This window comes from Mesoplodon mirus (genome assembly GCF_964341445.2).
Source record: "Mesoplodon mirus genome assembly, chromosome: 12".
NCBI lineage: Eukaryota > Metazoa > Chordata > Mammalia > Artiodactyla > Ziphiidae > Mesoplodon > Mesoplodon mirus.
Window position 1 is genome coordinate 103,000,261 of NC_138988.1, and position 25,699 is coordinate 103,025,959.

At 50.7% G+C, this 25,699-nt stretch overlaps 2 protein-coding genes across 4 annotated transcripts in view; one reads left to right on the forward strand and one right to left on the reverse strand.

Moving 5' to 3' along the window:
• Nucleotides 1-3,650: 3,650 nt before the first annotated feature.
• Nucleotides 3,651-7,211, reverse strand: PPP1R3G (protein phosphatase 1 regulatory subunit 3G). The gene has a single exon (XM_082638898.1). It carries the CDS (start codon nucleotides 6,581-6,583, stop codon nucleotides 5,522-5,524), a length of 1,062 nt encoding a protein of 353 aa, XP_082495024.1. The 5' UTR covers nucleotides 6,584-7,211; the 3' UTR covers nucleotides 3,651-5,521.
• Nucleotides 7,212-18,394: 11,183 nt separating this feature from the next.
• RPP40 (ribonuclease P/MRP subunit p40) overlaps nucleotides 18,395-25,699 on the forward strand; it is a 48,125-nt gene continuing 40,820 nt past the window's right edge. For 2 of the 3 annotated variants that reach the window (XM_082638873.1, XM_082638872.1), the window contains exons 1-2: nucleotides 18,395-18,489; nucleotides 19,699-19,829. The gene's annotated coding sequence lies outside the window, so the exon portion shown is untranslated. The remainder of the gene's footprint in view (nucleotides 18,490-19,698; nucleotides 19,830-25,699) is intronic. The other variant, XM_082638871.1, reaches the window with a different exon arrangement.

Below are 25,699 nucleotides of genomic sequence, written 5' to 3' on the forward strand. Positions count from 1 at the left end.
CCCTATAAAGACCATGAGTTTCCCATAATCAGAAACTTCTCGTCTCTTGGAGTGGATGCTTCCTCAACATAACACATGTAGCTATTTGTAGAAAGGCCTTCTGTGGGATGTGCTCGTGAATTTTTCAACTTGGAGATTACATGTTCCAAGCTTAGTTCACGAAACCCACCTGCTTTCAATCTTTATTCAGTTCAGATTTTCAGACCGAGTTTCCCATTTCGGGATACTTTAGGATGCTTTTGGTTCTCCTGGAGCAGTGACTTGAGCTAACAAATTTCAGAGAACCTGAGCAGTGCCGACAATATGAATGGGATGCGTAATTACACGGCTCTGACTTTTTTAAGTGTCTGTAAGTGTCTCTAAAATGTCTTTGCTTTACCAGAGGTGTCTGTGTATCTAAAGATTTTCTGGGTTGAACTGGCTCTGAACTCATGACCTAAATAGACTTCTACTCTTCTATTAGATTCACCAGGCACATCTCACTAGCACATCTTAAAAGCAAGCCCTTGATCTTCGCCATCTCAAAAGATCTCCATTCAGCCCAAATGTCGCTCACTTCTTTCCTTGCCAAAATGTGTCTGCTCACAGAGGGCAAAGCCAAAGAACTAAACTCTACAAGATGCAAATACAACGTCTCCCAAAAAGATTTAAAGGAGTTTAGGTCCTAATGAACCGAAAGTCATAGTGTTAGCTCTCTAGCAACCAGCCCTTGGAGGGTTAACGGACCATTTAGGGCTGCGTCCTAACAGCCTCCCCGATCAGAGGAAGGGAGTCCAGAGGGGAACAAGGAAACACAACAGGTCACCTAGCGGAAAGTGTCCATCACTAGTCCCGAGGAGAAGCCAGGGCCAGCCTCTTCCGGGGGTTTCCAGGCACCGGCCCGCTTATCAACAATAAGGCCAGGATGGCCCTGTAGGAGGACAGGTGGGGTCACTGGGCTGGGCCCAGGTTGTCAGTTTCTGCCCTGCTCCCAGCCCCTTGCCGCTGTGACTGCACAAAACACAACCCCCATCCTGAAGACCGTCCAGGCCTGGCATCACAGGGGCTGACCGGGCAAAGCTGCACAGCAAACAGCTCACCGTTTGCCAGGGCTGCCTGTTAAGTTACCACATGCCGCGGTGCCCTCTTTTAACCTATAAACCGTGTCCACTGCATGAGCCGAAAAGGCACGTCTGTCAGTTCCATGATGTCACACGAAGGCAAAGCCTGCCATTTCCTCCTGAAGGCTGTTCCCTGCACTCCTGACACAGTACCCATGATACAGACCACAATTCCCCAAGTGCTCCAAGCCACATGCTCCTAAGAAACAAGCAAATGAGTTGGGGAATGAGAAAACTTAGCATACTAAAATGTGCAAAAACCGTTGTACCAGAAAGCAGAAATATGGACAACTCGTAACATGATATAGCAAGAGTCCAACACAAATCTTCAAAAATGAAATGAGCAGGTTCTGCGTGGCTCAAAACCCACAGCATCACCGGGGAGGCCCTCCCCCACTCAGGGCAGAAGGAGGGCCCGGCAGGTGAGGGCGTGGCCAGGTGGAACACTGGGCACCTGTCAGAAGGTTCCCGTCCCTACAGCCCAGGCTCTGGATGACAAATGCCCACTCCCTGGTGCCACAGGAGAGCTGCCTGAGCTGTGGCCCTGCTGCCTGGACAGGGACACTTGGTGGCCCCAGAGCTCGACCAGCTCCCAGGCTCCAGTGCCCACACCCTGGAGCGGGGTCCCGGCCTCCCCAGTTAGGTCTTGGAAGTGACTGGTCACCTTGCTTCATAAACCTGGGGCTTATCAGGGGACATTTGTTCCGTACAGAAGGCCACATTTCCAGCCACTGCTTCCGACACGTGTTTGGGTTTTTTTGTGTTTTTTTTTTTTTTTTGCCACACCACGCAGCTTGCAGGATCTTAGTTCCTGCACCAGGGATTGAACCCACCCCCTCAGCAGTGAAAGCGCAGAGTCCTAACCACTGGACCGCCAGGGAATTCTCTTCTGACACTGTTTAGATTGGGACACATACTTCATTCAACATCCCCTGACCCAGTGATCCATGGACCCCCTTGCTTATAGAGAAGAAACTGGAGTCTGTCTGATGGAGGTCAGGATCATTAGTTGAGCTAAGCAGAACTTAGTTTTTGATCACTAGAGCTGGGTGAGATGTTGAAGCTATTACATTTTCAAGTAGAATGACTCTCACTTATCAAGTTGTGATAAATATTACCACAAAAAAGCCAAGCTGCATTGTGGGAATTTTGCTTTGGAGATAAGTGTGTGTGTGTTCATTCCATTCAGGAAATACAGTCGTAAATACTTCCTCAGTACTGCCTCTTCCTTTGAAACTTTTCAAAAACAAACAAACAGAAAGACCTATTTTAACGTCCCTAGGTTTCTTCACAAAGTGAAGTCTACAATAAAAAGTAGGCACTTCATAAAATAAAACTGACATTTAGAAGACTGCCAATTCTAGGACTTTGAAAGGCTATAACCACATGCAGAAAGACTGGGCTGTTGAAAATATTTTACAAATTTCTGAACCTTAGAAGAGCTTTTCTCCAAGATTTACGGGAGAGCAAAACTAGATTTCCTTTCCTAACAGCCACATTTGAAGTTCTTATATTATTAAATAAGTACTCTTAAAATTGTTTGAATTCCAAAATATACTTTTGAAAATCAGTGATGGTTTTTATAAGAATAAAATTTTTGCTGTAAATACCTCTTAAAAATCCATTTTTTATGTATTTTATTCTAGATTTAATGGGTTACCATTTTAAAAGATACCAGACAAGAGGCTCTCTATTTTGATCATTATATTGTGTTCCTAATTTAATTTTAAATAATCTAAAACAATTCAAAAGAGTGCATTACTACCATATAAACTAGCATTTCAAACTGTGTTATAGGCCATATACACTATCAATACTTTTCAACTAAAATGTATTCATAAATACATAAGAAGAATATAAAATGTATTTAGGTGTTGTTATTGTGCAATAATGTGCTTTTAAAAAGGAAGTGAGGGCTTCCCTGGTGGCGCTGTGGTTGAGAGTCCACCTGCCGATGCAGGGGACATGGGTTCGTGCCCTGGTCTGGGAAGATCCCACATGCCACGGAGCGGCTGGGCCCGTGAGCCATGGCTGCTGAGCCTGCGCATCCGGAGCCTGTGCTCTGCAACGGGAGAGGCTACAACGGTGAGAGGCCCGCGTAATGCAAAAAAAAAAAAAAAAAAAAAAAAAAAGGAAGTGATATACCAGACCCAGTACCAGACATAGAATGAAAAGGCTTGATTGCATTTGTATTTAGTAGCAGAAAAATTATGTAATTCTAATAAATGCTTATTATTGATTTTTATAAGCACATGTGAATTAGGTATTGTTTCATCCATGTGACCATTTTTTAGTCTGCTTTACTCCAAGAGTAAATTGTAATTCATTAACTTGATGGCTTTCCACTAATAAATTAATACTTAAATTTTTTTCCATGATCAGTTACCCCTAGCAAACACTGCTATAGTCAAAAAGGATGTCTACAAACCAGAGTTCAATCTAAATATTCCTATAGCTTGAGACATCCCATTTTGAGGCATCGAAATATCTGGCAGTTTTTTGTAGCTTGATGTTAATTCAGATGGGTGCTATATTTTAGCTGCCTTGACTTTGTGTTATTTCTTAGAAGTAAGAAGCAGGTAGATTCCCCTCCCCAGTACAGTAATAACTGTACATTTGGTGTCTTAGTGTTTACTGTAATCAACCAAGATTCCTGAAGTAATGTAACCAGTTTTATCTTTACCCAAAGGAGGTTTACTTCAAGTGACAAATTTCACTAAAAGTTTAACTGCTTTATTAAGTATGACTCTCGACATATAGTTTAAAAAAAATACTACTTCTCTAAAGCAGGGGTTGGCAGACTTTTCTATAAAGAGCCAGATAGTAAATATTTAGAGTTTGCCATATGGTCTCTGTTGCATCTGCTCAACTCTACTCATGTAGCAGGAAAGCAATCATGGATAGTATGTGAATGAACGTGCATGGCTGTGTTCCTATAAAACTTTATTTATGGACACCGAAATTTGAATTTCATACAATTCTCATGTGTCACAAAAATAGTATTCTTCTTTTGAATTTTTCCCAAATATTTAAAAATGTAAAAAACATTCTTAGCTCTCAGGCCCTACAAGAACAGGCTTCAGGCTGAATTTGGCCCGTGGGCTGTATGATACCTACCCCGGTTCTCAGTGAAACAATCCCTCCTTAAAGATTAGCATTACAAAACCAACTGATTGCACTAGCCATGTGCTCGAACATATGAAAACCAAAGAAAGACAAGTTACCAAGGCAGGACCAAGGTATGAAGAAATCCAGCCCTCAGGAGGCTCACCAGCCCTGATCTTGGCATCCACAGCCATCAGCAGTGAATGAAGAAGGCCAGCCAGGCTGGTGCCCACCGGATTCGGAGCAGGATTTTCTTGCTGGGCATGCTTCATCATTCAAGCCACGACTCCCTGCTGTGGCTCCAAGAGGGACAGAAGCCACCTTTCCATCCCTCATCTCCCCGGCTTGAAGTCCAGCCACCGAGAGTCCGGCATCTCTGACTGCTAATGGCCCAGGAGTCTAGCAGCTACGATGTGCTTTGCCTACACATCGCGGCTGGAGGCTGGAGGCCAAAGACCGGCTCTGACGGCTCACGGCCAAGGCCTGCCGATTACGCTGGCATTTCAACTCACCAAGCATCTTATTTTGCCCGGGGAAAGAACGACTTTTACAAAACACTTTTAAGAACACTCCAGCCCATTATGGGAAATCTGGGCCTTTCCACATCAGACAGGAGGGATGGAAGAAGGGAAATTTGAAAATATTGTTGTTTGACCACTTTAAAGTGTAGCATCATCCGCTGCAGAAGATGGCCCGACTGCCGAGGTCTCCCAAACTGCCGGGAGCTGAAATATCAAGTAACAGACGTGCACGTGGCCTTTACTTTTCAAAAGGACATTTGTACGCAAGTGCACGAGTCTCAGCAAACATTTCCCAGATCCCAGGTAAGAGAAAAGGACTGCCCGGCCAAGGCCCCACCTGGTTTTCTCGAGAAACAGGCCGCGGGCTCCCGCGGGCCCGCAGTTCACGCCGTCGTCCCTCGGCACGAGGCGGCGGGATGCTTCGACCGCTCCCTGAGACCCGAGGGGATGTCCACAGTTAAAAACAAATCCAAAGGGTTTGCAGCCTCGCTCAGGAGTCAGGAGTCTTTTTCGTGGAGAAAGCCACTGCTCGGAATCTCTTGGATTTCTTCCCATTCGACGCGCAGCGAGAACTCCAGAGGCCAAAGCGACGGGAAAGAGGCCGGCAAGGTAGGGCGCTTCGCCGGGTAGGGCTCCGTGCTTGCTGGCGGGTTGTCTGGGGCGCGAGCTTGCGGGGAGCGGCTTCTTCTCTCCAGGAGGATGACGCTCCGTAAAGCGTCGCGGCTGCCTGGGCTCCGCGCGCCGTCGGCCCCTTCCCGCGTCCCTGCGAGCCCTGCGGTGCCGAGGACTGCGGGCTCAGCGCGCGTCGGCAGGGCGCACGTAGCGCAGCGTGTAGTTGGCCCCCGCGTTGTTGTCCCAGTACTCGCCCTGGGCGCAGCGGTAGCAGACGGCGAAGTGGACGGCGACGCCCGGAGCGTCCGCGTCCTCCCCCTCCTTGGGTTGCAGGCCCGGGGGCAGGCATAGCGCGAAGTGGAAGCGCTCGGCGCTCAGCTCCTCCTCGGCCTCCCCCGGCCCCCCCGACGGCGCCTCTGGCGGCGGAGGCTTCCCTGGCTCGGGCTGCAGCTCGGCCGGCACGTCCAGGAAGGAGCGCCACTCGGTGAAGGTGTAGCGCACGGCCACGACGCGCGGCCCTGGGCAGCCCAGCACCCGGCCGGAGCCGGTCACCTCCGCGCCCCAGGGTGCCGAGCACTGCACGCGCTCCAGGCACACGCGCTGTCGCCGCAGGCGCTCGGCTGCGGCGCTCGGCCCGGGGAGCTCGAAGAGAGGCCGCAGCCGGGGAGGCGGTGCGCGGAGGGGCGCGGCCGCCGCCACCACGGCCAGCAGGCCCGGGAGCTGCTCCAGGTCCTCGGCGCGCGCCGGGAGGCTGCGCAGGCGGGAGATCACGGCGGGCGGCACCTGCGGCTCCTCGGCCTCGCTGAAGTGCTTCACGCTGGCCAGGCTCAGCCCCAGCGCGTCCGCGAACTGCACCCGCTTCTGGCACTTGGCGCAGCAGCCCGGGATGTGCGGCGCGTCCTCGGCCCTCTCGCCGCCCTCCGCGTCCGGCCCCGGGGCAGGCGGCCGCCGCCGCTGCAGGAACTTGGCCGCCTGCAGGATCGGGTCGGCGGGCAGAGAGAAGGAGCGCGCGCGGCAGCGGTGGCGGCTTTCCAGCAGCTCCTCCTGCTCCCAGGAGGCAGCCTCTTCCTGCGGGGACGGGCCCTCGGCGTCGGAGCTCGGGGCCGCCGACGTGCTGCCGCCGTCCCCGCCACCCTCGGTGCAGAGGACCCCTGGGACGGGCGGCTCCTCGGCAGAAAGGGGGTCTTCAAAAGGCGCAGGTCCCGGCGCCTCCAAACTTAGCAGCTGCGCCCCCGGGGGCTCCATGACGCCGTCTGACCCCGGGACTTGTTCTCTGGAGACGTGATGCCTGGGCTGGTGGGAAGAGCGCGCAGCACCCGCCCCGGCCCGAGTGGAGTAGGTAGTCCCAGTCGGCAGGCGCCGGGTTTCAGCCGGGGTGCCCAGGCCGGAGCGGGAGGAGGATGCGGGCCGGGCCGGGGCTCGACGCGGCCGCTCGGTGATGCGCCTGCCCGCGGCGGGGGAGGGCCCGGCGCCCGGAGGCGCGGCCGCTGGGCCCGGGCGGGCGGGGTCCAAGGGCTCCGCGGAGAGGGGGGACGGCGCGGAAGTCGGGGCTCCCTTTCACCCCCTCCCGCCCAGCGGGCCTGCGCCCGCCCTGCCTCCGGAGCTTCGGGGTGAACTCGCGCTCAGCTTCGTCGTCCTCCAGTTCGCAAAGTTGGCCCCGCGGGTCCCGACGGGCCTGCCCTCTGGAGGGTCGCAGAGCGGTCTCCTCCCGGCGGTCGCATCGGCCCAGGAGGTCCCCGGGGCAGGCGCACAACTGCGGAAAACTCGCCTGTGGGGACGGTCTCTTCCTTCCTCCCCAAGTTCTGGGCGCGCGGAAGCGGGCCCGGACCGGCGCTGAGGGCACTCCGACCAGTTGTGGGGCGGAGGCGGTCCGGGGACGCGCGGGGCCGGGGCCGGGGCGGGGAGGGAGGCCGCCGCCAGCCGAGAGCGACCGGAGGCCATTCGCGCGGGGCCCGGGGGCACGTCCCCGCTCCTCCCCTCGTCCCGCCCGCCGCGCTCCGAGCTCGGGCCTGAGCAGAGGGGCCCGCCGCTCGCCGCCGGCCTTCCAGGGACGCAAACCCGGGGGGGCGGGGGGCGGGGGGCCGGAGGAGGAGACTGCCCGAAGTGTTTTCTCACTGTTGGTTTTGCTTTGCTTCGTTTCTAGGGCTGACTCCACCTGCCTCCAAGTAGGGGCTTCTCAAACTATGGCGCGCGTCAGCGTCATCTGGCGGGGGTGTGCGAGCTCACGGCTGGGCCGTACCCTAGGGCTTCGGAGTCAGTAGGTCCGGGATGGGCCCCAAAAGTATTTCTAGCAAGAACGTGCTGATGCCGGGTCCCCTTGGTGGGATCTTTCGGGCCCGCCCGTGCCCGGTGTGGAATGCCGTGACGACATCTCAACTTGGGGACTTACAAGAGGCCCCAGATACACCTGGCTTGTCTGCCTGTTGGAACAACATCAAGATTTGGGGAAGAAGATGGCAACTCCCTGGCGGTCCAGTGGTTAGGACTCCGCGCTTTCCCTGCGGAGGTAAGCCGGGAGGTGTGGGGAAAAAAAAGAAAAAAAAAAGATTTGGGAAAGAAGATCACTGTTTTTACATTAACGTAAGCATTGACGTATTATGAAGTACAAAATTTGCCAACTATCTTAAAGATGAAGTAGGACTTCACAGAGACGGTGAGGCTGTGGTGAGCCTCTTGGGCTCCGACCTCGTTGCGCTGCTCCGGGGCGGGGACAGGAGGGAGCCGAACTTACTGAAGGAGGCCCCGCTCTCAGGGCCCGAGGGCCGTGGTCGCAGCCCTGTCCCACTCTTGTTTGGTGGGAATGTCGGAGGTCCCACCCTCGGGGCCCTCTCCATATATCTATCGGAGGAGACCACGGTTAACCAGAAAAGCCACACGGGTACAGAGAGAGTCAGCCCCTGCAGCAGATGCTAAGAAGTTGGGATCCGACCTGGTCAGGGAGGCCGGGGGGCCTCTGTGAGGGAGGAGACCCGGGGCAGCAGCAAGGCTGCAGGGGGGCACCTTTCAGCCCTACAGAGGCCCTGGGGGAAGGGGAGGGGAACGCGCAAGAGTGGCCGCAGGCGGCGCCTCGTTCCAGGACCCTTAAGGCAGCCTCTGACTATTGTAGCCGGCCTGGGGCTGGTACCCACCTTGCTCGCAGGTGTCCCACCCCTCCCCCACGCGGCCGGCCCCCTCCTCCAGAAGAGCTCCTGTCTCATCCGACCCTAGGAGGGGTTCAGGAATGAGCAAGTGACCCAGCCACTAAGACTCAGGGGGGACGTCCGAGAGGTAGCTTCCATCCTTTTGCCAAGAGGAGGTGCGACGGTGCTTTAGCGCCCACGACAGTCGAGGCCACCTGGCCAACCGTCAGAGGTGGCGCGATTCCTGAGCGTGGGAAACACAGGGTCCTTGAGGCGCTCGGGTTTCTCAGTGTGAAGGCTACTGGCATTGTGAGCAGGACAGTTCTTTATTGTGACCGTCCGCTGCAAACAGTCTGAGATCTTTAACATCCACGAGCCCTACCCTCAAAATGCCACTAGCAGCTCCAGGAATCGTGACAACGGAGAAATCCGCACCCCTGTTTGCAAACACCCCAGCTTGGGGGGGTGGTGGCACGGCCCCTCCATCACTGAGAGCCAAGGAGCTTGGTCTTTGGACCTCCTACCGTGTGAGGTTTAAAAAAATAAATAAATACAACCTTCTGGTTCAATCAGCATGACTGAGCTTTCTGCTGCTTGCAGACCAGTGTCCTAACAGGAAGGCATTATTATCATAATTTTGAAAGAAAGAGTAAATGGAGCCTCGCAGAGGTCAAGGGATGTGCTTTCAACTCCTAGGGGACAGAGCGGGATCTGGCTCCAGGTGTAACCCCAGAGCTTGGCCGTTTCCTCCCTGTCTGCTTGCCCTCCAGCCACGTGGAAGGTTCTTTGAACTTTCCTGTTCTGAGTTTTCTCCTTCCCACCAACTTCCACCAAAAGAACAAACCTGGTTGATTTGTTTGATTGGGGGGAAAAAGAATGAACGAGCAAAAAAACAAAGGATAGGATATTTATGTGGACAAAAACTGACATATACAGAACACATCTCTGTGTATGCCTGGCGTATCTCTGGAAAGATCTTGTCGACAGAGGAATGGCTCTGGGGAGCCGTACCAAGGGACTGGGGGTGAGAGGTGGGAGGGAAACTTGCTTCTCGTGGAACTCTTTGTCCCGTGCAGATGTCTTGTGTGCAGCCTTGTTGGAGGAATCGTAGCCTGCTGTGACACCACTGTGCACATCTGCTACGTACGCTCCAGACCCCTCACCCGACATCATGTGACTCCATCTGCTTTCACACCCTCCTGTCTAGTCCCCTTCAGATGACATTTTCTGCACAGCTCCCCTAGGAACCCCCTGGGCTGATGTGAGCCGAGGCACCAGGGCCCCAGGCCTGCCTGAGAAAGGGCAATTCTACCTGGTTTACACACTGGGCTTCGCCAAGCTGTGGTTTGAGCAAAGCATTCCACAGCAGGACCACAGTGTCACCATCACCATCCTCACCATCGTATTAAAACCAGCACTCTAGAGGACGCTCTTCCCTTGAAAGTACCGGTGCTCTCCTCGTTGTCTGGAGTGTCCTGCCCCCCACCTCCACTTATTGAACTTTCCTGGTCTTTAAGGCAATTTCCAAATGTTTGCCTCCTTTGGGACGTTTTTCTGGAGCCGCCCAGTTAGTAATGATGACTTCTGCTCAGAGGCAGATTTATGATGAAACTACGGAAGCTTAAGTGTTCTCAGGCCCCTTCTGATGTGTTCACATAGTCATGCAATGAAGTAAAACACATATTTTATGGCAAGATAAGAAAAATTTAAACATCCATTTTTTTTCTCTGCTCATCTGGGCCTCCTCACTACCCCTTAGAGTGTATTTCGCCTCTGCGTTAACCAGACCTCCTTAGGAGATACCGTGCCTTCTTAATCTTACAGAGTCAGGATGACCCACTACTTGCTTTGTATATGCAGATCTGGATTGTATAAACTGTAAATCATTTGACGTATAACCCTTTGTCTCAAAAACTTATATAACTGTGCTTTGCCAGTCCTCAGAGCTTTCAGAGAGACTGTCTCCCCGATTAAAATGGTCAGGTTGGCTTGAATAAAATTTTCCGTTTCTTTATTAGATCAACTATCAGTTTTTTTCCTCAACATAGTTTTTTTCACCGACAATACCATCTTAACAAACAACCATATATATGTAGAGAAGAGACAAGACAAGGAAAGGGGGTTTATAGTTTTAGGAGTGGCAAACCCAGGAAGATAAATACATGAGAGAAACTCATGGAAGATAAGGGTTGTCTAGTAAGGTTTGTTGTGTAGATTCCTCCGCTGCAGTCTCTGGGCTGATAAGAGCCTAGAATCAATGAGTCTATGAGTTCTCCTCCTCCTCCTGGTAGGAGGAGGGGAGACAGCTTCGCAAATGGAAATTACATCCAGCTTTTAGCCCGATTCGGGGAGGGCAGAGAGGGTTTTTTTCTTGATTTTCTCAACGTTGTTTCTTGATTTTCTTCAGCTCAAAATAATCCTTATGCCAAAGCGGCACATTTTGCGGTGGCCTATTCTGATGCCCTCCAGTGTTCAGTGTAATCCCCTGTCCTTTAGCATGGGCAGGGCCTAGAGATGCCTTCCTACTCAACAGTGATGGGGTGTCACTTCTGTGATTAGGTCTCTTGCTGGCACTGAAGAAGCCAGCTGCCGTGTTGTGAGATGCTCTGGGGAGGCTCGTGGGGAAAGGAATGTTTTTTGATGGTTATCATGTGAAATAGAATTGATCAGAGCCCTGGGGACTTCCCTGGCAGTCCAGTGGTTGAGACTTCGACTTCCAGTGCAGGGGGTGCGGGTTCAATCCCTGGTCGGGGAGCTAAGATCCCACATGCCTCGCAGCCAAAAAACTAAAACATAAAACAGAAGCAATATTGTAACAAATTCAATAAAAACTTTAAAAATGGTCCACATCAAAAAAAAATCTAAAAAAAATTAAAAAGTTGATCAGAGTCCTGTGTTTGGGGGCACAAACCTATGATACAACTTTTACAGCTGATATATGAAGGAAACTTGAAGGGGATTTTCCAAAATGTTCCTACAAAAATATGGGGGGAAAACATATGTTAGAAGCATTTTAGGCAGTTAAAAAATTATGTTTTCTGGATTTTGTGATATTTGTGGTATAGTTTAGTCTTTTAATAATTTATACTTCGTTGTTACTTATTTCCTTATTCTAAATATTCATATTCTTACCTGATTTTTACTTGTGATTTTGTAATCTTTTTCTTAAAGAAGCCTCCCTTCTCCCCTGTCCACAATTATATGTTTCAGCCTCCATATAACCAGGATCTGCCCTTTTTTTTTTTTTTCCTAGTTCTGTTTCTATTTAAAATTTCAGGGACTTCCCTGGCGGTCCAGTGGTTAGGGCTCCACGCTCTCACTGCCGAGGGCCCGGGGTTCAATCCCTAGTCAGGGAACTAAGATTCCACAAGACACACGGCGCAGCCAAGAAAACAAAAATACAATTTCGATGTTTTGTTTCTCATCGATTTTTTTGCATTAATTTGGACTTTTTAAATATTGAATTAAAATATTATTTATCTTGACTGCTAAGTTTTTTGGTGCCCCTTAAATTTTGTGCCCAAAGCAGGTACCCATCTTGCCTCACCCGAGACCTGGCCCTGTTTCTTGGAGGTAGGTGAAGCAAAAGCTGAGATATGTTTTCTTCCTCAGCAGCCCATCCTGACTCCTTGGGTTAAGGTTTTAGTTTTGTTTTGGCCGCACCGCGTGGCTTGCAGGATCTCAGTTCCCCGAGGAGGGATTGAACCTGGGCCGCAGCAGTGATAGCACCTAATCCTAACCATTAGACCACCAGGGAACCCCGGCTTAAGGTTTAATTTAATGTGGTCCTGAAAAAAAAATTTTTTTACGTATATATAGCATATGCCTGTACATGCACAGAGTATATTTGAAAAGTTCTTTTAATTAATTAATTTATTTATTTTTGGCTGTTTGTCTTTGTTGCTGTGTGCGGGCTTTCTCTAGTTGCAGCGAGGGGGGGCTACTCTTCATTGCTCTGCGTGGGCTTCTCATTGTGGTGGCTTCTCTTGTTGAGGAGCACGGGCTCCAGGCGCACAGGCTTCAGCAGTTGTGGCTCGTGGGCTCTAGAGCACAGGCTCGGTAGTAGTTGTGGCGCACGGGCTTAGTTGCTCCGTGGCATGTGGGATCTTCCCGGACCAGGGCTCGAACCCGTGTCCCCTGCATTGGCAGGCGGATTCCTAACCACTGCGCCACCAGGGAAGCCCACAAATGTGATTTTTGATAGTGTCTAATGAACGGTGGTGATGTTTGGAAGACCTGCATTTCTTAGTAAATCAGTATTTTCCAAACAGCCAATGTATGATGTTACAGAATGGTGTGTGGGCCACTGTATGTAAAACAGATGAACGACAAGGATCTATTGTAGAGCACAGGGAACTATATTCAATATCTTGTAATAACCTATACTGGAAAAGAATCTGAAAAAGGAGATATATATATATATCTGAGTCACTTTGCTGTAACCTTGAAACTAACACAGCATTGTCAATTAACTATACTTCAATTTTTAAAATGGTTTAAAAAAGTTGTTTGGTTTTTTTTGCGGTACGCGGGCCTCTCACTGTCGTGGCCTCTCCCGCTGCGGAGCACAGGCTCCGGACGCACAGGCTCAGCGGCCATGGCTCACGGGCCCAGGAACTTCCCGGACCGGGGCACGAACCCGTGTCCCCTGCATCGGCAGGCGGACTCTCAACCACTGCGCCACCAGGGAAGCCCTAAAAAAAGTTTTTTTAATTATCGTTATCGGGCATCTCTGTGCTGGAGATCAACGAGAGGAATAAACTTAAGGTCTTCTCAGGGCTCTTCTGAGCCTGCACCCTTCTTAAGGTATGTGCTGGGACTTTCTAGATTGCTCTGTATATGTGGTTTCTTTTGAACGTTTTAGTCCTTTAATGTCTGACTCCCAAAGGGGGAAAAAACCAGAACGTAAAAACAAGCACCCGTTCTTTAAACTCTCTGGAAGTTGTTTCAGCTGGAGGCTGCAGGGCTTGTCACAACAGCAGTGGAGGCCGCAGCCGTGCTGCCCAGCTCTGTGTCTGCACCTCTGTGGTCAGAGCAGCAATCAGTGACCATAGCACGGATCCCCGTTATTAGAGCACAGGGTCCTTCTTTCCTACCCCAGCTCCTGCAAGCTGCCTGCAACCTGTTCTCAGAAATTGTGCTCAGCTGCTTGCCGGGCGGGCTGGAGCTTAGGGAGTGCTGCTGTGATAAGAGCTGAAATTGACCCAACTTAACAACTATGAGAAGTGGTCACAGAGTGTGGTTCTCAACCACCAGTGTTTTCCTTTTTAATTTTATTACTATTTTTTTGTTTAAGAATTTTTTATTGAGGTAGCAGTGGTTTATACCATTATATAGATGTGTGAAATGTTTTTGTTTAAAAAAAATGGTGATAAAATGAGACACGTTAAATTTACCGTCCTAACCTTTCTAAAGTGGCACCTCAGTGGCGTTAAGTACATTCACATTGTTGTGCAACCATCACCACTAGAACTCTTTTCATCGTCCCAAAGTGAAACTCTTCACTCATTAAACAAAAATTCCTCATGCCCCCTGCAACCCAGCCGCTGACAACCACCATTCTACTTTCTGCATCTATGAATTTGATGACTCTAGGAACTTCATATAAGTGGACTCATACTATGACTGGCTTACTTCACTCAGCATAATATCTTCAAGGCTCATCCATGCTGTAGCTCATGTCAGAATTTCCTTCCTGGGGCTTCCCTGGGGGCGCAATGGTTAAGAATCCGCCTGCCAATGCAGGGGACACGGGTTGAAGCCCTGGTCCGGGAAGATCCCACATACCGCGGAGCAGCTAAGCCCGTGAGCCACAACTACTGAGCCTGTGCTCTAGAGCCCGTGAGCCACAACTACTGAGCCTGCGTGCTGCAACTACTGAAGCCCGCACGCCTAGAGCCTGTGTTCTGCATGCAAGAGAAGCCACTGCAAGGAGAAGCCCGCACACTGCAACAAAGAGTAGCCCCCGCTCTCCACAACTAGAGAAAAGCCTGCACACATCAATGAAGACCCAACGCAGCCAAAAATAAAACAAATTAAAAGAAAAGAATTTCCTTCCTTTTAAATGCTGAATAATATTCCATTGTGTGTTTATACCAAAGTTTGTTTATCCATTCATCCACTGATGGACACTAGGGCTGCTTCCACCTTTTGGCTATTGTGAATAATGCTGCTGTCAACATGGGTGTGCAGATCTCTCTCTGAGACCCTGCTTTTGATCCAAGCTACAGAATTTTGAGGTGCTTCATCACATAGCAATAGACAGCCAGCACGCTGAGCTGAGATTAGACCTCACCAACTGAAATGGTGGGAGGATGATGGTTACTGAAGCAGAGAAGCACATTGTCTGTGTCAGAGCATGGGGTCCAGCTTTCGAGACTGGTCGCTGACTTGGTGCCACCAGGACCTCCACTTAGGCAGTGGAAACTCTCACTTCCACCTGGCTGTAGAGAAGATAAAGCAGGTTACAGAATCGCAGCAGTTTATGAAAGGATTCATGACTGTCAATAAGGAGGAAAGACTACTCTGTTTGTATTCAGGCTGGACCAGTTGCTAACATGTCCCCTCCACCAGGACGATACTAGAGCCAAGTCCAGAAAATCAAGTGATTTGGTCAGGCCAGTGCTGGAGAGTTGAGAACCAAGAATTAAATCAACCTTGGATTTCTCTCTTCTTTGTGTGTGGGGGGCGGGGCGGGGTGGGGGGCAAGGGGCTGCGCTGCACGGCTTGCGGGATCTCAATTCCCAGACCAAGGACTGAACTTGGGCCACGGCGGTGAAAGCCCAGAATCCTAACCACTAGGCAACCCGGGAACTCCCTCAACCTTGGATTTCATCACAGACCTGATGGGATGGAATGTCGCTGTCGAAGTTCACCAAGGCTGACAAAGGAAAGGAAGAAACCACGACCACCTTCCTGGAGCAAGTCCAGTGGGGTCAGATCCACCAGGGTGCACCTGGGGATCCTGCTCTGAGGAGGTGAGCCTCACCCTCTTGAGGTTGGTAGTGGGGAATGAGAGGTTCCCCAACTGTTTTTAAAAATAGTGTTTTGGGGCTTCCCTGGTGGCTCAGTGGTTGAGAGTCCGCCTGCCGATGCAGGGGACACGGGTTCGTGCCCCGGTCCGGGAAGATCCCACATGCCACGGAGCGGCTGGGCCCGTGAGCCATGGCCGCTGAGCCTGAGCGTCCGGAGCCTGTGCTCCGCAACGGGAGAGGCCACAACAGTGAGAGGCCCGCGTACTGCAAAAAAAACCAAAAAACAAAAAATAGTGTATTAATAGAAAATTTGGGTTATACTAAGGCCAACAGATCAGGAGACAATGACTATTGAAAAGATGTTTTATTATCACAGCTCCTGAGAGGAGGGGGCGTGCCATGCCATGGGGTGGGGGGCACACGGGGAAGCATCAGGGTTGGTCAGGAGGCAAGAGCCTCTATTGTGGTTTCCATGACAACAAGCCAAGGACAATTCCCGCCTTCTCAGACCTTCAGGGTTTGGAGCTGCCCCCACGCTGGCTCTGGTTGTAGCCACCTGGGTTGTTTCGTGGCCAAAGGCCCCTGTGAAAGAAATAACAAAGTGAGTGAACTTTCCTCCCTCTTGCTGGACACAGTGACCCAGAGGAGGGAGGAATTAGGTCCTTAAACCAGTGTCATTGCTCCTGGTTTGCAAAGAGAAACGCTGGGAATGCCCAGGGAGTGTCTTCAGCAGGCTGGTTGGGGAGGAGTGCATCCTGATCCACGGGCGGGGGAAGGATGGAGGGGGGCTTAGGGCTGAGGCAGCGCCTCTGGGAAGCAGGGTGATACACTTCCCTTCCCAGCAGAGGCCCACAGAGATGAGGCAAGGGAAAAGCACTGTCGTCTGTGTTCACCTCTGGACCTTTCCTCCGGCTCCTGCCACCTCCCACCTCCTGGTTAGATCAGTTCCTGGTCCCTAGGGTCCACTTTGCGCAGAATCCAGGTGCTAAGACAAGAACGGTAGAAACTTACAGAATCCAGAAAGGCTGAGTTGATGGAGTAAACAGAGAGGAGAGGAGGTGGGGCGGGCGGACCCGGTGGACTGGCTATCAGGTGGTTGAGCAAGGTCTCTGGGGGCTGTGATGAAGGCTGTGGGGTTGAGGGGCAAGAGGGAGATGAAGAAATATAACTTCCTGGGACTTCCCGGCGGTCCAGTGGTTAGGACTCCGTGCTCCCATGGCAGGGGGCACGGGTTCCATCCCTGGTCCGGGAACTAAGATCCCGCGTGCAGGCACGACCGAAAAAAAAAAAGAAGAAATATAATCTTCTATAGATGTCTTCCTGGGTTTTAAGGGAAAAAAATGTTTCCTCTTTAAATTTCTCTCCAGATTTGCACTGCTTTCAGTCCTATTTTTATGTCAGACTGTTATTTCCTGGAAGGTGACACCATGCCGGGACTGGGCCATGTTGAGGTCCCACGTTTATATGGATTACCTTGAATTGAGATGTGTGTTTTCATCAGCTACATCCAGGGATGATTTTGCTGCTGTCCTATTTTTATAGAAAAGCAGAAAAAGCATCCCTGACTTTCATGTTTTGGGAGAGAGAGAAGTCTGGGTGTGGCCCCTAAGGCCCGCAGGTGCTCTGATTTCATCTCCCTTCCCAACCCCCCTCTTCTGATCTCAGGCTGGAGGTAAAGTGGGTCTGTTTTCTGAGGGAGCGTCTACACAATGCCAAACAAACTGGAGGAAAAGTAAACAGTTAACAGACAGCGGTTTGGTCTCCGGATTGCAGACCAGTCAGAAGGGGTGGTTTAGCTCACAGTCTCTGCTTTATTCCACAGCTTTCCCTCCCGTCAACGGTCTTACCCGAGTGACTGTTTCAGGTTTAGGAAGGGGAACCACGGAGCTTCCCTGGTGGCGCAGTGGTTGAGAGTCCGCCTGCCGATGCAGGGAACACGGGTTCGTGCCCCGGTCCGGGAAAATCCCACATGTCGTGGAGCGGCTGGGCCCGTGAGCCATGGCTGTCGAGCCTGCGCGTCTGGAGCCTGTGCTCCGCAACGGGGGAGGCCACAGCAGTGAGAGGCCCGCGTACCGCAAAAAAATAAAAAATAAAAAGAAGGGGAACCAGGGCTCTGCAACTTTTCTCAGCCAGAGAAATGTGGGCTTCTTTGTTTTGGAAAGCAGTAATGTCACTCCCAATGTCACTTACTTCTGGCAAGTGGGACAGCTGATGGATGACTTCAGGACGGGGACCTGAAGCAGGAGACAGCGCGAATGGGAAGAAAAACGTGCTGCTGGTGGGCTGCCGCTCTCTGGCGCCTTGGATGGAAAACCTCTGTGGCAAGAGACACCCCCGACCTCCGCCCCCTGCGGCAGTGTAAAGTCAAGAGTAGTGGCTTGCTACTCTTTTTATTTATTTATTTATTTTTATTTTTTTAACTTTTTATTTTTAACTTTTATTTTTAACTCTGAGGGGACGATTAGGGCCTTGAGAGCTTGTCCCCAGAGGTCCCGGTCCGAGCTGCTGACTCAGAAGACACAGACACACTCCCTCCCGAGGGCAGTAACAGGGCTCCTCAATTGGTTTGAAAAATGGCAGCTGGATCCCAACAGCGGCTGCTCTCCGGCTGGGGAGGGGGAGGGAGGAGGACGCCAGCTCCGCCGCAGCCTGCAGAGCCCCGCCTCGGCTTATCTCACGCACCGCCTTTCCGTTCCTTCTCCGTGTTGTTCATTTCTGGGGCCCCTCCCCCAACGCTCTTTCCGAGCCTGGTCACGTGACCAAGCCTCGGCTCATCCTCTGCGCTGACGTTTCTGGAGGCAGCGCTTCCTGCCTGTGCTGCCGGCCGGGCAAGTCCTTAGCGAGAGATTCCTCTTCTGTCCCTCTGGCCCCAGGCAGCCCTCGTCTGCTCGTACCTCGGATGGAAAACTTGCGTCTTATTTTCTCTCGAGCATTTGTCCGTCTGTCTTTAACTGCTCCCTTTGCTGCCTCTGAGTTCCGAAGTGTGCTGACTGTCCGGCAGGGCTCCAGGCGTCCTTCTCGGGAAGCAGGGACACTGGGACACACCGGCCCCCCACGGGTGAGAGCAGCTTCCCCACTCTGGCTGGGAGAAGAGCTGGGCTTGCTTTTGCCTTGGTTTCCGCATCTGTCAATGAAGAGGGTTGGGTTCAATCAATTTGTTCTCAAATTCCTTTTTTCTTTCAGCGGTTTTATTCAGACAAAAACTAGCAGAAAACACATCCTGCAGAGCCCTGTCCACTCAGCTTCACGCCCTCTGTCCCCGGCTGACCCCTCTCCCCTGGGGCTCCGCAGAGCACAGCTCGGAGATCACCAGACTGGACTCTCCCCAAGGCTCCTTTCAGCTCTAACAGGCTGGGATCTTGGGGCTGGAGTTTTCAGGCAGGACCCCAGGAGAGGAGAAGGGTCTGCAGTGGGGCAGCCTGGCCCCTCCCATCTAAGTGCTCGGGGACAAGAAAGCCCCGATAACAATTGCTCGTGCTAGTGGTCCCGCAGCCTCTAGCCTCACTTTACCTAAAATCGAGTTGGGGAAACGGATGGGCATTTGTAAGCACCCCGGCCCACCCTGGGCGGTTGAAGAGGTTAGGGCACGTGGAGGTTTTTGCACTTTTTTTCCAGTGCAGTGGAAAGTTGTTGAAAGGTTTTAAATACAGGCTCAGCAAGATCTGATTTACACACTTAAAAGATTTACATGCTTAAACTCTAGTATTAGGTTGGAAAGTGGATTGCGAGGATAAGCCTGATAGCAGGGAAAACTGCAAACGTATTAGTTTATTCATTAGTCTTACTGAGAGATATCAGGATACCCAGGAGAAGGGAACCTCGTGTCTACACAAAAACCTGCACAGCAATGTTCAAGCAGCACAATTCATAGTAGCCAAAAAGTGGAAACAACCCTAATGGCCACCAGCTGCCCAATGGATAAACAAAATATGGGGTATCCATACGGTAAAAATTAATGAATGGAAACCTCAGTTAAATAGAGTCGGGAGACCATCGGGGGAGGTCTCAACCCTGCGTGGACAGCAGAGCCCAAGGGGGAAAGAAGAAAGATTCCCCTTCTTATTGGCCAAGACTCAACCAATAAGAAACAGGGACTCTGTTTACTAAGCCCGCCCACCATCCTCTACCCTCTATAAAAGCGGCTCCTTCCCGCCTCTCAGGCGTTTGCACCGTGGCCGCCACGGTTGAAATCTCGAGTTTCAATTCTCTGCTGACCCCGAATAAACCCGTCTTTGCTGGGGAATAGCTGGCCGTCTTTTCACTTTAGGTCAACATTTTGGTGACCCATCCGGGAACCAGAGAAGACCCCTGACAGCTCCTGGGCTGCTGAGCAAACAGGTGCGGTGCCCACCTTGAGCTCATCGTCACTGCTTTTCTCACCGACCCTGGATTTTGAAGGTACATCTTTCTCCTGGGTCCCAGCTTCTTTGCGTTTGGAAGCTCTCCAGATTTTATTTAGGATGTATGTTAAAGTCTGGTCCTTTCTGGTCAAGGCCTTGTTCTGTGTGCAAGTACTCATTTGGCACTTACTGTTCCAACTGGCATAGGCTTGCCTTTTGGGTGGATCCAGGGAACGCGGTCTGTTCTAGGGACCCAGGCTCCTCTGGGACCAGACTGTCCCCTTAGAACTGGCTGGTGTTAGACCTGTGGGCTGTTTGAGCTGTTTTGGCTGTTTGAAAATTAGTCTTGGGAGTTCCCTGGTGGTCTAGCGGTTAGGATTTGGCTCACTGCCGAGAGCCCGGGTTCAACCCCTGGTCGAGGAACTGAGATCCCGCGAGCCACGCGGCCAGAAAAAAAAAAAGTCACTTACTCCCGCCAAACGAACCAAAAATCACCTCTGAGAAACGGGATCCCAGTTATTTAAATATTTTGCTCCTCTCTGCCACCAGCAGCCTCCTAATATCTGTCTGACGTTATGTTTTAAAATCGTGGTCCTTCCTCATTCACTTTCCTAACTAAATGGACTCACCTGACCAAAGGTAGTTTAGAATATCAGCAACCATCAGGCGGAACTTTTTAAATCCCCGAACTTTCTTTTCTTAAAACTGAACTGGACAACCACAGTTCTCAAATGTCCAGAACTGAATGGAACACCTGCTTCTGTGGGTATTTTGAGGCTTCCAGATGTTGTTAGGAGCCTAAAGTTGCCTCTCTGCAAAATAAGATGTTAAGATTAACTGAGGCCCACAGACAATTAAAGATCAAGTGGTTCCTGAAGCTCAGGCTCTTCCTCGGCTTCTTTGCCTCAGGCTCGGCCCCCAGCGCCGTCTCCCTTCTGCCCTTCTCTGCCGCCCACCCCGCCTCTACACCATCAGCGCCCCCCAGGCTAAGTCTCTTGCCCAATGTCCCTTTTTCTCTGAAATTCTTTCCACTCCCTTTTCCTCTAAACTGGTCAGAACCTGTCCCTTTAAAATTCAGCCTTTTGAGAATTCAGAGGCTAGACCCTTCATTTCTTTTTTTTTCTCTCAATAAAGCAGGATTTTTTTTTTTTTTTTTTTTTTTTTTGCGGTATGCGGGCCTCTCACTGTTGTGGCCTCCCCCATTGCGGAGCACAGGCTCCGGACGCGCAGGCCCAGCGGCCATGGCTCACGGGCCCAGCCGCTCCGCGGCATATGGGATCCTCCCAGACCGGGGCACGAACCCGTATCCCCTGCATCTGCAGGCGGACTCTCAACCACTGCGCCACCAGGGAGGCCCAAAAGCAGGATTTTTAATACTCATTTTACTGGTGAAGAAACTTAGGCACAGAGAATATTAAAGGTTTTTTTTGCCCATACTCAAATAACAGGATCTTTTCAGAGTTCCTGCATGAGTGTGGATGTGTGTACACTAAACTGTAATGAATTACAGAAAGAGTTACCGTGTCTGGGCATTCCCAACAGATGGTATAGGTTGAATCTTTATTGAATGCAGGTGGCGTTTCTTTATTGAATGCAGGTGGCGTTTCTGTAGTTGTCTCCTATCTTGAGAGATACACAATGGGAGTCACTGCCTGGTGCAACAAGCGTTTATTTCTTTGAAACCCTTAATTTTTTATACTCCCTGGACTAAAGCTGAACTGTGAGCCACAGTCAAAGATATTCCTAAAGTAACCAAAGATCCTCACACATTTGCTGAGGGATTTCATACAGTCATTCAAACCTATCCACCTGGTTTCTCTGGCTTATCTCAACTAGTTCATATGCTTGTCAGTGAAGCCAGGCCCAGCATTCAGTTTGCCACTAATTGGCAGAGTCCTGAAAGGTCTCTAGAATTACAGCTGGGAGACCTGGCCGTTTACTTATACGATCAGACTCAGGCAATCACTCAGTGACTTTATCAGGCCATTCCTAGGACTTTTCCAAAGACTGTTGATGGGAACAAAATTCAGGCTTGCACACAAAAATCTGATGAATCTGTTCATGACTATTACAATCAACGTCAGATTATTTTAAAAGAAAATTCTGGTCTTCTTTAGATGTTGATTCCACCTGGGTAGCTTTTAACTCTGTTTCTTAATGGGCTGAAACAGGACCTTTCCCTTCTAGTAAAAAGCACCAGGATGGAGTGGGAAACTCTCCACTGCAGGTTTAGTAAGTCTGGCAAACCAGCTCTCTCAGGCTGGATGAGTCACCTCAAAGGAAGGCCGCCAGAAGTCTTAATCTTCAACTGGAGCAAACAAAGGCCCCTAAACAAAACCAAAGCCCTCCTAGTTTCTGCTGTTATTGCAAAGAGCCAGGACATTGGGAAAGAGATGGTTACAAATTTAAGTGCTTCAGGCGCCTTCAGCCTTCTCACGTACCTTTCCAACATCCCCCTGATCCTAAATGACCCAAAAGGAACTACAGGGGCTCTTCCCAATGTTCCCTCTTAATTGGCTTGGAGAAACAGTTCTCCAGATTGGGGCTGAATCTCTTCCAGCCCTAACTGACCCTGGAGCCAGAGTACTCAACCCCACTACTACAAAACAGCCCCTGCCTCAGGGTGCTAAGACCGTTCCAATAGTGGGGCTCTGTAACGCACCTCAAGAGGTTCCTGTCTCTGAACCTACGCCCTTTTGTTTAGGCCCGTTTTGAGATAGACACGCCTTCTGCTTAGTTCCTCTGCCTCTACCCATTTATGAGCCTGAGATTTCTGAGAGAAGTATCATGGCAGAATTTCTTTCTCCAAAATAACTCTAGAATTTGACGGCAGTCATCAAAGCAGCCAACCAGGTGCATTAAATGACCCTTTGACATCTTTTATTTGCTCCATCTCTGTTGGTGCTAGAGCTGATTCTGGAAACACTGATCGTTTGTCCCCTTTGAATCAGCTACCACCCTCCTTGTGGGCAAAATCTAAAACTGATATTGGCAAAATTCACAGCACACCTCCCATCAAGATTCAAATAGATCCCTCAAAACTTCTAACTGGAATTACTCAATACCTGTAAGCAAAGAAGCCCTTCAAGTCATAAAGCCCATAATGGAAGACTACAAGGCTCAAGGCCTCAGTGTCCCCTCTACTAGTCCCTGTAACTTTCCCATTTTACTGGTGAGAAAACCTAAGGGCTGAGGGTGGAGGCCAGTCAAGGCCCTCAGAACAATAAACAACATTGTTATCCTTGGACACCCTGGGGTCCCTAACCATCACACATTACTAACATCCATTCCCACCGGAAGGCATTCTTTACTGTAATTGGTTTATGCAGTGAATTCTTTAGTGTCCCAGTTGATGAAGCTAGCCAACACTTTTTTTGCCTTCACTTGGGAAGAAAAACAACTCACCTGGACAGTAATCCCTCAGGATCTTACTAAGAGCCCTTCTTATTTTTTGCAAATCCTAAAGATTGATCTGGATGATACAGGGTTCCCCAGAGGTTCTGCTTTGTTGCAGTACGTGGAATGATTTGCTTCTTTGCTTTCCTCAAGCCTCCTCACAGGATGACTACATCCACTTGCTAAAGCTTTTAGCCTTAAAGGGACATAACATCGACAAGGAAAACTGCAGTTTGCCCAAAACCAGATTCCATATTTAGGGCATCTGATATCAGGACAAGGGCTAAACCAAGGTCCAGATAGACTTCATAATGTCCTAAGTTTCCCAAAACCCAAAACTAAGTGCCAACTGTGAGGTTTTCTTGGGCTAGCTAGTTATTGCTCTAAGTGGATTCCAAATTTCTCTTTTATGGCCAAACCTCTGTATGTTTTACTAAAGAATAACGACCCTGACCTAATTTCATGGGAAGAATAGGACTACATAGGCTCTAAGGCCTTAAAGGAGAGTTTGATGAACCCACCTGCCCTTGGGCATCACATTTTTCTGATTCCCTCTTTCCTTTTTGTATATGAAAAGGAAGGGAATGCCCTTGGGGTGTTTATCCCAAAACACAGAGGCCACCATTGACCCATAGGGCATTATAGCCAGCAACTTCCCTGTGGGGGGGGGATACCCTCTGTTGCCTGAGGGGCATTACTGCCACTACCCTTTTGATTCTAGAGCTTTCAAAGAAAAGGAATAGAATTTAGTGACAGGTTGGATCTCAGGCATGAGAGAGAGAGGAGTCTGGTTCTTAGGCTCCAGAAGTGTTAGCCTGTGTGGACAGGAGTGCCACTGAGCAAGGCGCGTACAGAAGATGAGAAGCACATTGAGTGGGAGCCGTGGGATGAGAGGGGGCGTCTGTGCAGGGAGGGCTGCCTTGAGGTGGGACTTCTGCGGGGGGGTGTGGCCAGCAGGCAGAGGCACCAGTCTGTCCTGAGATGTAGATTTGGGCACTGTCACGGAAACAACCCAGACCACCATCCTGTCTGGTCCTCTGTGTCTTAGGCACGCAGCTCCCTCCATCCTGAGCACCTTCCCGCCTTCTCTGCTCTGATGCCACCTCCATCCTAACCACTCTTCCCCGCCCCTCCCATCCCAGGCAGGGCCCTGTGCTTACCTCTACCTATGTTCTGACTACTTGGTACTGATGCTGAGTGGTTTTCAGTCTGTGTCCCCCACTGGGACAGGGTTCCTAGTACATGGCAGGCAGACAGGCATGTGGTTATTGAACTGGAGTAAAACTTTAGCGTTGGTCCATCCTCTTAACTATTTGCGATTGTTTTCCCTACTGACCCCAGTTTTTAAGCCACAAGACCAAAACCTCATGAGGCATTCCAGGTCTGGACCTACAGTGAGGCGGCGTGCGGGAGAGGGCACAGGAGTGAATTTCACTGGTCTGGTCTCCAGTGTCGGTTCTGCCCGGAGCTCACGGCTTCTCTTTTTTTTTTTTTTTTTTCCGGTACGCAGGCCTCTCACTGTTGCGGCCTCTCCCGTTGCGGAGCACAGGCTCCGGACACGCAGGCCCAGCGGCCATGGCTCACAGGCCCAGCCGCTCCGTGGCATGTGGGATCTTCCTGGACCGGGGCACGAACCCGTGTCCCCCGCATCGGCAGGCGGACTCTCAATCACTGCGCCACCAGGGAAATCCTCAGCTTCTCTTTAGGAAGATTATTTTATACATCCTCTAGGACCTAGTGGCTCAGCTCTAAAATAAAATAACACCTGTGACCTAGGTATTCTCTGAGACAGTGCATGTGACAGCTTGCTGTGGTGACAGAGATTCTCCATGTCTGCGCTTCCAATATGGCACCAATCACCAAGTGCAGCCACGGAGACTGAAATGTGTGTGATTATGTTGGAAGCTCAGCCCTAAGACCCCTTCCAGCTTGGTGATATCACTTTCTTTGTTTCTCTATGCATTCAGTCTAATTTTCAAGTTCCGTACATATGAAAATAGAAAACTCAAAGATAGGCTATCTTTTATCAGGTTTTTGTTTGTTTAGCAAAATGTCAACATGTTTATAATATTAACTAATCATAGAGAAAACTTTTTATATAATTAGTTTGAGGAGCTGAGGGACGAACAAAAGGCTGTTCCAGCTGCAGGGCATAGGGAGGTGAGTCAAGGGTCCTGGGAGGAGGGACAGTGCCTTGAACAGATAAGACTTGCCCATGACCCCAGCTCCTGCCAGGTGCCATGCAAACAGCCCCACCTGTGCCTCTGCTTCTGCCTGGGGAAGGGGAGAGGGGTCCAAGCGCTGAGGAGGCTGCTGCATCTGCCCACCTATTGGGAAGTGCCAGTTTGTGCACAGACTCACTGCTGTCTGTGGACCTGTGTCCCCAGTACATGTAGAAGTGGGCCCCCCCTTTCCCAGAAATGCTGTCGTGGGAGTGGTCCCCGCTAGGGGCCATTTGGCAATGTCTGGAGATGCTCTTGGTTGTCACCAGTTGGGGTAGGGAGTGCCACTGGCTTCTAGCAAGTAGAGGCC

Excerpts from the sequence above, each read along its gene's own strand:
- PPP1R3G (XM_082638898.1), bottom strand. The coding sequence starts at position 6,583 with ATGGAGCCCCCGGGGGCGCAGCTGCTAAGTTTGGAGGCGCCGGGACCT.